The sequence below is a fragment of the Eurytemora carolleeae genome, unplaced genomic scaffold (assembly GCF_000591075.1).
Source record: "Eurytemora carolleeae unplaced genomic scaffold, Eaff_2.0 scaffold509, whole genome shotgun sequence".
Classification (NCBI taxonomy): Eukaryota; Metazoa; Arthropoda; class Copepoda; order Calanoida; family Temoridae; genus Eurytemora; species Eurytemora carolleeae.
The window spans coordinates 215,418-229,754 of record NW_019396523.1 but is presented as its reverse complement, the minus strand read 5'-3'; the positions used below and the strand labels follow the sequence as shown (position 1 = coordinate 229,754).

The window sequence follows — 14,337 nt, the reverse complement described above, 5'->3', positions numbered from 1 at the left end:
AATCTAAGTTTGAAATATCAAAGGTTAACACTATCAGGTTGTAAGTATTAGAAAATTTGAGCTTTTGGCAAAGACTCAATTCCTTTAGAATGGGTGCTATGACTTAAAGATGAATCGAGTCATTGGTAAAAGAGAAAAACAATCCGCTCGAAAATTCAGTATAAAACTCATTTCTTTTTTATATAATTGTACAAAGGAATTGAGTATTTGCCACAAACTCAGATTTTATAATACCTATATTTTTTCCACCTGTTGGTGTAAACCTTTTATATCTCAAACTAAATTCTTTTATCTAACAGAATTCATAGTTTGAAATCTCTAAGGTCTACGACATTGGGTCGCAAAGATATAGAGATTAGAAAATCATAGTTTGTGACAAAGACTCAATTCCTTTGGATTGGGGAAAGAAAATCCAAAATGTCGGAACAAGGTTTGGAAGAATTAAGAGCCAATGCATGAACAAAGAGAAGAAGAATTAAGACAATGCTTAATCTAGGAGAGAAAGAATACTGCAGAGAAGAATATCTAAATCTGACAAAAATATATTGACAAAGAAATCTTTGTATGACAGAAGCAAGAGATGCATATTCTGTTCTCATGCTATCCATTCAAACAATATTTTAAACTGGAAGAAATATTCTTCTGGGCGAATATTAAGAGATGTCTTCGGGAGGAATCAAGGAAAGGTAAAAGGCCGGGAAGAAGCTTTGATAAGGTAGACTAGTGGGAAGAAGCTAAGGGGAGGTAGAAGAGCAGGAGTAGATAAGGGACGTTAGAAGATCGGGAGAAGCTAAGGGAAGGTAGAAGAGAGGGAGTAGATAAGGGAAGATATTAGAGCGGGAGAAGCTAAAGTAAGGTAGAAAAGAGGGAGTAGATAAGGGAAGGTATTAGAGCGGGAGAAGCTAAGGGAAGGTAGAAGAGAGGGAGTAGATAAGGGAAGATATTAGAGCGGGAGAAGCTAAAGTAAGGTAGAAAAGAGGGAGTAGATAAGGGAAGGTATTAGAGTGAGAGAAGCTAAGGGAAGGTAGAAGAGAGGGAGTAGATAAGGGTAAGTAGAAGAGCGGGAAGAAGAAGTTTAGAATAGCGGGAGAAGCTAAGGAAAGGTAGAAGAGCGGGAGAAGCTCAGGGAAGGGAGAAAAACAGGAGAAGCTAAGGGAAGGTAGAAGAGCGGGAGAAGCTCAGGGAAAGGAGAAGAGCAGGAGAAGCTAAGGGAAAGTAGAAGAGCGGGAAGAGTCTAGAAAAGCGGGAGAAGCTAAAGTAGAAGACCGGGAGAAGTTCAGGGAAGGTAGAATAGAGGGAAGAAGCCAAGGGATGGTTGAAGAGAGAGAGAATCTAAGAGAAGGAAGAAGAGAGAGAGAATCTAAGGGAAGGAAGAAGAGAGTGAGTATAGCTAAGGGAAGAAAGAAGAGAGAGAGAATCTAAGGGAAGGAAGAAGAGAGTGAGTATAGCTAAGGGAAGGAAGAAGAGAGTGAGTATAGCTAAGGGAAGGAAGAAGAGAGAGAGAATCTAAGGGAAGGTAGAAGAGCGGAACGAATGATTGTATCGGATCGAGGGGAGACAGGAAGGAACTATATATGGACGCTGTATGGGGGGATGATGAGACGGACGGAGAAAACAATCAATAATTTCTCAACATGGCGTAGATTTGCGTAGAAGAGTATAAGAAGGAAAGCAAATCTTCTTTAAATGCATGAATAAATGAAAGCTTTAAATAAAGATAAAAGTATAGTAAAGCCGCTGCGTATATGTACGGGGATTAAAACTATATCTATCGGGCGTGGTGTAGAGGTTTCAGGGTGGTCTCCACATCGAGGCTGAAACCTCCATACTATGGGCAGTCATACTCCTAGTCTCCGGGATATAAGAAACCTACGAGGTTGAACCTAAACCTCCTCCGTCAATAAATAATTAAATATTTATCATATTACATGGGATCTGCGTTCAAAAAAAGCGTGGGTTTGGAGAGAGTATAGCGAACAGATTGTCAGGTATGATTGAAGGTCCCTAGTCCTACAGGGACCTGGAGAGAGAACGGAACCAGGTGAAAGGTGGATCCAATACGGGGAACATAAAATATTTCCATGTCCCGCTCGGGAAGAAAGAATGCTCAACATTTTCCCTCGAGTTTGAATAGTTTAGTGATACATGAGAAGACCCCCCCGAGCTCGGATGGGGGGAGGAGAGTAAGATTAGTTGATGGAGTAGGACGAGGACGAACAGCTCCGATACCTCCGTCATCTCGACAAACAAGCACCGAGGAATATAATTCTTTCTGTAAGGTTGAATTATCCGGTATTGATGTTCTCATACTTCTAATTCTATCTCCGGTTTCTATCTGTTTATTGGTGTATCCAGGATATCTAAGGTAAAAAAGAGGAATTTATTTATAATTTGTTCTTCTTTAGAATCTCTTGGTAGACTCCTACTTAAATACAATATACATGGATTTAAACCGTAAAACGTTCAAAAATATGGTTCTCGATAAAATTCAAATGCAAAAATGTTACGGTGGTGTACAGTGTACAGTGCATATTTATCAATAAAATCATTTTGAGAGATATTTTACTTTTCCTTGACATTTATCGTTCCACTGAGAAAAGTTACATTGATTTTTATCTTTGAAAATCTATATTTAATATATAACGCAAATTAGACCATTCTGCGTCAAGTTTCCTAGAAATCTTACAAACCTGGCTTTGATGATATACCTTGCCAATTCTTTACGTGGATTTTATGTAAAGTTTGACTTCTAAAGAAATTATCATTCTGTATTTGTTTACAGAACCAGCTTAATGCTCAGATTTGTCCGCACTAATCCACGGATTAAGCTCACGAGACAACAAAAATTATAATGTTATTAGAACAGCTTTTCCCCCGGGGAATATTTCTGGTTTCTCCAAAGTTTGATATAGTTACTCAATTTGTATGATCTCGTTTTAACTTTGGCAGGACGGATAATGATTTGGCTCGGGGTTGGCATTTAGACCGGAGAGGAATTAAATGAGATGAATTATTCAAACTCTCATATAGGTCTATACAACACCATTTTAAATTTAGCAAATTCAGGACTAAAAGCAGAAATTGAACTTGGTTAAAATTAGAGCCAGACTTGGCTTGAATTCAGAATTTAGCTTAGGTTGAATTTAGGATTAAACTAGAGTTGAAAATTAGAACAGAGTTAAATCCAGGATTAGACAAGGGTTACATTGAGGATTAAACTAAAGTTGAATATAGAATTAAGCCAGGTTTAAATCTTGGATTAAACTAATTTTGAAACTAGGATAAACTAGGTTTGAATCTAGGATTAAACTAGGGTTGAATCTAGGATCAAACAAGGTTTGAATCTAGGATTAAACTAGGGTTGAATCTAGAATCAAACAAGGTTTGAATCTAAGATTAAACTAGGTTAGAATCTACGATTAAACTAATTTTGAAATTAGGATTAAACTAGGATTGAATATAGGATTAAACTAATTCTAAAACTAGGATTAAACAAGGTTTAAATCTAGGATTAAACTAATTTTGAAACTAGGATTAAACTAGGTTTGAATCTAGGATTAAACTAATTCTAAAACTAGGATTAAACAAGGTTTAAATCTAGGATTAAACTAATTTTGAAACTAGTATTTAAACTAGGTTTGAATCTAGGATTAAACTAATTTTGAAACTAGTATTTAAACTAGGTTTGAATCTAGGATTAAACTTATTTTGAAACTAGGATTAAGGAAAGTTTAAATCTAGGATAAACCACGCTTGAATCTAGGATTAAACTAGATTTCAATCTAGGATTAAACTAGATTTCAATCTAGGATTAAGCAAGGTTTAAATATAGGTTTAAACTAGGTTTGAATCTTGGATTAAACTAGTTAAGAATCTAGGTTAAATTAGGGTTGAATCTAGGATTAATTTAGTTTAAAGCTAATTTCGAAATGAATTGTATAAATTTTGAAAACGGAGTTTTGCATAAATGTCACTTTTAACCGAACATATTTCCTGTATGCTTTCCGTTGCAAAATGTTTGCTAGTTTTCCCTAAAAAGTATCATGTAAAATAGACGAGAAATAAGTTTGAAAGTGATCTATAAACTTGAAACCCTTTTAACGGGAAATAAACCAGGATTACCCCGATATTACAGCAAGATTGAACCAGGATTGAAACCTGGAATATGAATCGCATAACTTAGATTAGAACCAGGATAAAATCAGGATTCATTCTGGAATGTGAAATATTTCACACTCAATTTAGATAAAAAATTATATCTGGAATTATTAATCAAAATTTTTTAAAATAAAAATAATTTTTTTTCTGGTTTTTATTGTTATACTTGTAGGAAAAAGGATGGACTTTGATGTGAAGTATGGATTAAACCATGGATTGAACCATGGATTGAACCATGGATTGAACCATGGATTGAACCATGGATTGAACCATGGATTGAACCATGAATTGAACCATGAATTGAACCATGAATTGAACCATGAATTGAACCATTAATCGAACCATGGATTAAACCATGGATTGAACCAAAGATTGAACCATTAATCGATTTAAGGATTGAACCATGTATTGAACCATGGATTAAACCAAGGATTGAACCATAGATTAAACTAAGGATTGAACCATGAAAGATTCAAGGATTGAACCATGAATGATTCAAGGATTGAACCATGAATTGAACCATGGATTGAACCATGAATTGAACCATGAATTGAAACATAAATTGAACCATGGATTGAACCATGGATTGAACCATGAATTAAACCATGAATTGAACCATGGATTGAACCATGGATTGAACCAAGGTTTGAACCAAGGTTTGAACCATGAATTAATTCAAGGATTGAACCATGAATTGAACCATGAATTGAACCATGGATTGAACCATGAATTGAACCATAAATTAACACATAAATTAAGCCATGGATTGAACCATGAATTGGTTTTCATTGTTATACTTGAAGAAAGAAAGATGGACTTTGATTTGGAGAATGGATTGAACCCTGGATTGAACCATAGATTGAACCATGGATTGAACCATGAATTGAAACATGGATTAAACCAAGGATTTAACCATAGATTAAACTAAGGATTGAACCATGAATGATTCAAGGATTGAACCATGAATTGAACCATGAATCGATTTAAGGATTGAACCATGGATTGAACCCTGGATTAAACCATGGATTGAACCGTGTATTGAACCATGGAATGAACCATTAATTTAACCATAGATTGAACCGTGAATTGAACCAAGGATTGAACCATGAATTAAACCATGGAATGAACCAAGGATTAAACCATGAATTGAACCATGGAATAAACTATGAATTAAACCATGGATTTAACCATGGATTGAACCATGGATTGAACCATAGATAAAACAATGGATTCTTCATTTTCTTTTTTTATCAATATTTTCCAATGTTTTTTTACGCCATGCATTGTTAAAAAATCTTGAAATTTCCCGGGAATGTTTTCTCAGATCCAGGAGATACTATTCAAACCTGTTTTTAACAAATGGTTTGAGAAAGAATTATAAAAGGAGGAGGAGAAAGAGGTTCGAGAACCACTCACCAGGTCTCATCTTAACAAGGATGTTAGAGTAAGTTTTTTTAATAAACATTAAATTATAATCTAGACAACTCTTTGAGGCAACAAAAAATGTCAGTAATTCTAGTTTTTAAATGCTACGCAATATGCAACAAATTTTTCTGATTTTTTCTGTTTTCATTGGTGTGTATTTAAAAATCATGAAAAAAAAAGATTTTTGGAATTCATGATTATTGAATTATCTTGCCTTGCATTTAACCTTGATTTATTTTTACAGTTTATGTTTTATATTTTGTCAAAAATTCTTTGTTTTTTATTTTTAATAAAATAATTCTTCTTTCTTTTTTCTTTGGTCAATTCACTTGACTTGAGAGTAAAAATAATTTAGTTTTCAATTCTGTTCTCCCCAGAGATTAGTTGAAGAGGGACATTTTCTCCACAAAACTCAAGTTTTATAGAATTGAAATCCCATTGACATTGATCTCAAGATCTCTACCGTCTCTTCAACCTCTCGCATTGAATACAGACGAGATTTAAACATGTTTACTCCTAGTATACCAGGATACTGGGATACTATAATGCTAGGTATACCAGGATACTAGGATACTATTATACTAGGATATTAGGATACTAGGATATTTGGATACTAGAATATTAGGATACTAGGTATACCAGGATACTAGGATACTATTACACTAGGATATTAGGATACTAGGTATACCAGGATACTAGGATACTATTACACTAAGATATTAGGATACTAGGTATACCAGGATACTATAGGATACTATTATACTAGGATATTAGGATATTAGGATACTAGGATATTAGGATACTAGGTATACTAGGATACTAGGTATACCAGGATTCTAGGATACTTGGATACCAGATATACTAGGTATACCATGATACTAGGTATACCAGGATATTAGGTATACACCGGGATACTAGGTATACCAGATATACTAGGTATACCATGATTCTAGGTATACCAGAATATTAGGTATACCAGGATACTAGGTATACCAGAATACTAGGTATACCTACTAGGTATACCAGAATACTAGGTATACCAGAATACTAGGTATACCAGGATACTTCGATACTATGTACTATGTATTATGAATACAGAGTATCCCAGGGATACCAGGAATACCGGGATACCAGGGATACCAGGAATATCAAGGATATCAGGATACACCCTGATATACCGCCCAGTAGGTACCGGGTTTACCGGGGGTTCTTTATATCCTACAAAGAATATGAGTTTCTAAATAATAGATAAGTAGATATGCCGCTTATATCCCGGGTCAAGATTTACAAAGCAAACTATTTTCTGTAGAAGCTAAACAACTAAACTATTTAAATTTCACATTATAGTGGCGACCACTGTGTATTCAACTTCTGAGTCTTTGGATTTGTTTTTTTGATATCAAGTCATTTTTACATAACTATTCCATAACTTCCAGGTGATTAATGACCTGTTGAATGATCTGACCCGCCTGGATAGCTGTGAGAAGCTGGCGCTGCGCGGACTCAACAACAATGAGGCCCGGCGGTCTGGTCTCCAGAAACAAAGCTCATTAATGAGTACAGGAAGCACAAGATCAGCTCCAGACTCAGTTTACATAGACAATCAAGCTCAAGATAGGGTAAGTTATTACAGGGGAGAGGGGGCTAAAGGGACAGAAGAGGGGAGGTGGATAGGACAGAATGGGTTAAAGGGTCATAGACGGGAGGAAGGTCAATTTCTCGCCTAAACTACATTCTTCTCCTTTTCTCGTCCGAGCCACCTCGAACTTCTCGTCCATCCATTATTATTTTTTTTAGTGTTTAATCCTTATGGCTAAAACTGTTTTTTTAAAAATCTGTTAACGTTAGGGCATTATATATACTTAAACTAAAGTATTGCAATCTTTAAAAAAAAATTATTTGGATGCGGCTTGCACAAGAAAATGGGGAGAATTTGGGTTGGATGAAAATTTGTTGTGACTGGCCTTCCTCCCCTCGGTCCTAGGATAGGACGATAGAATGAAGAGGAGTAGGGAAGTAGCAATAATATACTAAGAAATATAATATTAAAAATAGGAGGAAAGAAAAAGAAAATTGAGAAGAGAAGAATAGGATTGAAAGGGGAAAAAGAAAGAAATCAAGAATTTAAGGAGAACGAAGAAATCATGTATCTATATTATATATATATATCATCTATGCACAATCTACATATATTTTCAAATAGACATATTGATTGTTTAACATAGTTTTGTAATGTGCAACTTTATGTTTAAACTATCTAGTGTCTATGTCATTTGTACCTACATATAAATATATATATATATATATTTAAATATCTCAGCATACAATCTGTCTTATNATATATATATATCATCTATGCACAATCTACATATATTTAAGGAAAACAAGAAATCATGTATCTATATTATATATATATATATCATCTATGCACAATCTACATTTATTTAAGGAAAACAAATCTACATATATTTGCAAATAGACATATTGATTGTTTAACATAGTTTTGTAATCAACTTTATATATATATATATATTTAAATATCTCAGCATACAATCTGTCTTATTACCCTACCCTACAGTTCAATAGAAAGATTGCATGCTATCAGAGAATATCTTGAGAAAGCGAACTTATTGGTTTAAATATGATCTTGTTCTTGTTATATAATGTATAAACCAATGTTAAGTGTTCAAGCTCATTTATGTTAAAAGAGCCTCTAATAATACCTTAGCATGTTTACACTTAATGCTAAAAAGTAGAACCAAGGAAAATAATTTATAATATTTTTGCATGTTGAAAGTCATAACAAAAATCCAAATAAGAAGAAGGATTCCGGGGAATTCAGTGACTACAAGCACACCAGGGACTCCAAACACACCAGGGACTCCAAGCACAACAGGGACTTCAAGCACACCAGGGACTCCAAGCACATCAGGGTGGCAGGGACTCGAAGAACTTTGAGGATTAAAGAGACTCCAGGGACATCAAGGACTCTAAGGACTTTATAAAGTCCTTTAAATCCAGGAACTCCAGGAATACATTGAATTTCAAGAACCCGAAGACTCCAGCAACACATTGAACTCCAAGAACCCGAAGACTCCAGAATTTTCTTCAGCTCCAATGACTCCATGAAGGTTTTTAAATACCTGGACTCAACACAGTGTTTCAACTACATGGACTCCAGATATCAATTCAACTCCAGAGACTCCATGCAGTTGTTTAACTCCATGGACTCCAGGAATTTCTTCAACTCCCGTGGCTCTTGAAAATTCTTTAACTACCTGAACTCACGACTGTTTTTCGACTCCAGGGACTCTAGGAAGATCTTCATCTCCAGGAACTCCAGTCAGTTCTTCAACTCCAGGGACTCCATGCAGTTTTTCAACTCCAGGGACTCCTGCAGTTCTTTAACTCGAAGGACTACATTCAGTTCTTTAAAATCAAGGACTCCATGCAGTTTTTGAACTCCAGGGACTCCATGCAATTCTTTAACTTCAGGGACTCCATGCAGTTCTTCAACTCCAGGGACTTCATGCAATTCTTCAACTTCAGGGACTCCATGCAGTTCTTTAACTTCAGGGACTTCATGCAGTTCTTCAACTTCAGGGACTTCATACAGTTCTTCAACTTCAGGGACTTCATACAGTTCTTCAACTTCAGGGACTTCATGCAGTTCTTCAACTTCAGGGACTTCATGCAGTTCTTTAACTCGAAGGACTCCAGAAAGTTTTCCAACTCCAGAGACTTTTCATCTTGGAATTCAGGTAAATGCAGAATCCAGAATTCCTGGTATCCAGCAACTATGTAAAATCCAGAACACCTGGTATCCAGCAACTATGTAAAATCCAGAACACCTGGTATCCAGCAACTATGTCCAGAACACCTGGTATCCAGCAATTATGTAGAAGAATTCAGAAAACCTTCAAGATATGGACGTCAAAGGAACTCTATGAGATCCATCACTCTCCACTAAACTCTACTATTTCTTCGGTCAGTGTACTGCATTTACTGCAGTGCACACCGAAACCTTAGTTGAGGGTAAGGGACCAGGGAATCTAGATATACAGAATATCTGATAACCAAGAAATACCCAATAATAAGGATATCTAGGGAATCCAAATATCCAGAATATTCGAATACCAGGAAATCCAGAAAATACAAATATCCATTATATCCATATGCCTGGAAATTCAGGAAATACAATTATCCAGAATATCCAAATACCAGGAAATCCAGGAAATACAAATATCCAGAATATCCACTAACAAGGAAATCTTTAGAATACATTTTTCAAGAATTTGACTATATCGGGGATATCTTGAAAGACAAATACCAGGAAATCCAGAAAATACAAAAATCCAGACTATCCAAATACCAGAACATCCAGGAAACACAAATATTTTCAAAGTATCCAAATATCGGAAATCCAGGAAATACAAATATCCAGAATATTCGATTACCAGGAACTCTTGGGAATACAAATATTCAAGAAATTGACTATATTTGGGTTTTCTGGAAATTAAAATATCCAAATACCAGGAAATCCAGGAAACACAAATATCTCGAATATCCGATAACAAGGAAATCTGTTGAATACAAATGTTCAATAAAGGAATTGAGTCTTTGTAACAAACTCTGGTTTTCTAATCCCTATATCTTTTCAACCCAGTGCAGTAGGCCTTTGATATTTCAAACTATGAAATATGTTAGATTAAATAATCCAAGTTTGAAATATCAAAGGTTTACACCAACCAGTTCCAGAGATATAGGGATTGGAACATTTGAGTTTGTGGCAAAAACTCAGATCCTTTACTATATCTGGGTTTTCTGAAAATACAAATATCCAGAAGGTTCCGTATAAACAGTTATATCATGAATATTGAATAGAAATGATAATTTAAGAAAACTAGAAAGTACGCGCGCATTCTTCAATCATTGTCTAGGTAGATAAATAAGAAAGATGAGAAGGGTTTGCTGGACATTGTAGAGATGGATTATAGATAGATCAGTATCTGGAGTAAGGCTGGATAGATTAGTTACTGCAAGGTTCTACAGGAGAAATATTTAATCTAAAGGAAGGAAGGAAAGAATGTATTTCAAGTTGAGTATTAAAGTATCAAACCTCTCAACACACAACAAAACACTGCAGAGAGTGCGCGGAGTAAAGAGTTTGGACGAATTTATCAATAATTTCCTTTTATATTCCGGAGAAAAGTTTAAAAGCGAAGAGGTTGGCTAAAGTTAGATGTTCAGCATTAGTTGTAAAGTTAAGTTTGACAAAACTGTAAGTATTTTAGTCCAATTAGTATTTCTATACTCCAGGATTATATCTGTTTAGATGTTCTATCCGAGTATAAAACTTGTTAGAATTAGTTCGGAAGTTTTTGATCTGGCTCTCTACGTTCTAATGACGAGTTATTTTTCTCAAGGATTAAATTTTAAATCAAGGTTGAAATCTGAATTTATACACATAGATGATCTCTACAGTTTTAGATCTGGTTAGAAGTTTGAGCGAAAAATGCGGTCCAGAGACCAGAACGAAAGAACGAAAAGTTACAGCTTAAATGCCGCTCGTGACTTAATTAAACTTTAACTTTAAGCCAATGCTTACATATCTAACTGACTGAAATCGACGAGGTAAATCCCCGCATGGTCTCTCATCATTTCCAATTAATCTATTATGATTCTCTGGAAAATGTTGCGGCGCTTGCGTAAATTCATTCAACTCAATTTTATGATTCAGGCATTTAATTTAAGTTAATCCTGAGCTCAAAACTTTAGAATGGGATATCCTTAATTGATTAATTTTATTAAATTAATTTAATTAAATTGATTGGTTAATTAATCTGGAGATTAATAACAAGAGGTAAACAAGCATTATTAATCTGGAGATTAAGAAAAAGAGTGGATCAAGCATTAATCCTGATATCCATAATTCAAAAGCTCCCAGCTCTGAATTCCTTTTTTTCTGAATTTTTTAGCGTTAACTTAAATCTTGCGCATTTTTAGTTTTGGACTCTGTTAGAAGTTCACTTCTAAATATTGTACAGAGATCTAAATGTCAATTTGATTCCATATTCTTATTATTTTATTTGTAAGTTTCAGCTTGGTTTGGAACTTCTGATCAAAGCCCAATTAACCAGAAACGTTTACAATTTAAAATGAGAATCGGATCCTTCATTGTGAATGGAAATCTAATATAATTAAGTTAAATATTTAATCTGGGACACTATAATATACAATACATAACAAGGACTAGTTTTGCACCAACCCTTTCTTAAATAATTCTGAGGTTAGTTTCTAATATAAAATTTATTTTTTCTTTAATTTACCTTGTAATAAACACTTAATAGTTTCAGTTTTTTTTCAGAAGTTTTCGTAAAGTTTAAAATCAGTTTGTACCTATAGTTTTCGAGTAGTTTGTACCTAGTTTTCGAGTAGTTTGGGAGCAGTCTGTACATAGTTTTCTAGTTATAGTTTGTTTCAAGTTTTCGAGTAGTTTGGGAGCAGTTTGTATAAGGTTTCCGAGTAGTTTGTACCTAGCTTTCTAGCAGTTTGGGACCAGTTTCTGTCTAAACTTTGGGTAGTTTGGGGCAGTTTGTAACTAGTGTTTGGTTAACGTGGGAGCAGAATGTATCTGCCTAAGGAGTAGTTTAGAGAAATTTGTTTCTAATTTGGAGTAGTTTTCATTAAGTTTAGGAGGAGTTTGGGAGCTAATTGGGAGCATATTGTATCCTCTTTCGAAGCAGTTTAGGATTAGTTCGTGACTCTTGTTTGTGTAGCTTAGGAGTAGTTTGGGATTAGTGTATGACTATTGTTTGTGTAGTGTAGAAAAAGTTCGTGACTTTTGTTCGTCTAGTTTAGGGGTAGTTTGGGAGTATTGCTCGTCTAGCTTAGGAGTAGTTTGTGACTATTATTTGTTTAGCTTAGAAGTGGTTCGGGATTAGTTTGTGAATTTTGTTCGTATAGTTGAAGTGTTGTTTAGGAGTAGTTTGGGACTATTGTTGGTGTGTTTTAAGAATAGTTTGGGAGTGTTTGGGACTATTCTTCGTCTAGATTTGGAGTAATTCTGGAGTAGTTTAAGAGCAGTTTAGAAGTAGATTAGGAGTAATTTAGGAGTAGTTCGTGGAAGTTACTGAGTAATCCAGCTGCAAGCTTTTATAGATCTGATTGAAGGTCCATATTGAGGATTGTAGAACGGATAGTTAGGATCTAAACCAATATATTGATGAAACTTATTCAAAATTTATCCAAATAATTATTCTAATTTTGAATAATGAATCATTGTTCAAAATATAAATGACAAAAGTTAAATGAGACAGCATAAGTAAAGGCTTTACAAGAAGTTTTTTTTTTGTAGATTTTTAGTTAAATTTTTGTTGGAAACATGCTCTCGAATGATATACAGACTCCTTTGCACAAATTTAAGAAGAATCCCTCTCATACAGGAAACTTCAGCAGCTGTGCCTTTATCTGTTTAATGATTTAACTTTTTCTACTCAGTTTATGACTTGGCTGATTAATCTTTTAATATTCAGTTTATGACTTGGCTGATTAATATAAAAGTTTAAAACTAATAATTTTTTCTTCTTATCTTCAAATTTTCCGACCAACAAGTTTATAATTTCGTAACATAAAGGAACTGTTATGTTTCCAATTTTTTAAAAAATCATTAAATTAATTTGTGACAATAAATAAGTAAAATGTTCAATGTCTCAAAAACTAGAACAGGATAGGGAAGCATATAATGTAGTGGATCCAATATATCCGAATCCAGATCCTAAGCACTGTGATCATAGTAAGGTTACGTATAACTATGGTTTCCAACGCAATTGGGTGTTACTTGCGCGCAATTGCGAGTCCTGTAAACTCCGCGTAATTCAAGAAAAGTTGCGCAATTCTGCAATTCCGATTGTAATGTAACCCCTAGGTATAACAGGTGTAATGAAAACTTGAAAGAGAAGATGTCTAAGTAGAATTGAATATTCCCTACTTGCCAGATCTATTCCATCCTCCAGGATTTATCCGGAGAAAAACAAGACATTAAAGTCATCTTAAAGTTAAAAATAAGTACAATCCTTAGAGATTATTTAGCATCATACATATATCTTGTTTTTTACTATCACTGTTTTTTTTAACATCATATAAAATATTCAATAAAATGTAAAAAATAAAAGTAATAATATTGTTAACAAGAAAACCGAAGATAATATTCATGAAAAATACAAAAACATCCAAGTTTAAGCATAAATAATATCCAAGGTTACCTATAAAGAATATCCCAGAATAAACAGAAGGAATATCCAAGGTTATATATAAAGATGATCCCAGATTACAAAGATTACATTTAAAGAATATCCAAAATTACGTGTAAATAATACCCAAGATTACATATAAAGAATATCCAAGATAACACATAAACAAAATCCAAGATTACAAATAAAGGATATCTAAGGTTACATATAAAGAATATCCAAGGTTAAATATAAAAAATATCCAAGATTACATATGAAGAATATCCAATTATTACATTTAAAGAACATCCAAGATTATATATGTAAATTATCTAAGATTACATATTAAGAATATCCAAGATAACATATAAATAATTCTCAAGGTTACATATAAAAAATATCCCAGATAACATATAAACAATATCCAAGATTACATAAAAAGAATATCCAAGATTACATATATAAAGAATATCCAAGATAACATATAAAGAATATCCAAGATAACATATAAAGAATATCCAAG

General features: G+C 33.9%; 1 protein-coding gene across 1 annotated transcript in view; it reads left to right on the top strand.

Annotated features, from left to right (window-relative positions):
- Positions 1-1,849: 1,849 nt before the first annotated feature.
- The window catches only part of LOC111704825 (potassium voltage-gated channel unc-103), a 62,275-nt gene continuing 49,787 nt past the window's right edge, over positions 1,850-14,337 (top strand). The window contains exons 1-3 of the mRNA XM_023477183.1: positions 1,850-2,258; positions 5,543-5,602; positions 7,020-7,202. Of these exons, the coding sequence (XP_023332951.1) occupies positions 2,082-2,258; positions 5,543-5,602; positions 7,020-7,202 (420 nt within the window). The 5' untranslated portion in view covers positions 1,850-2,081. The remainder of the gene's footprint in view (positions 2,259-5,542; positions 5,603-7,019; positions 7,203-14,337) is intronic.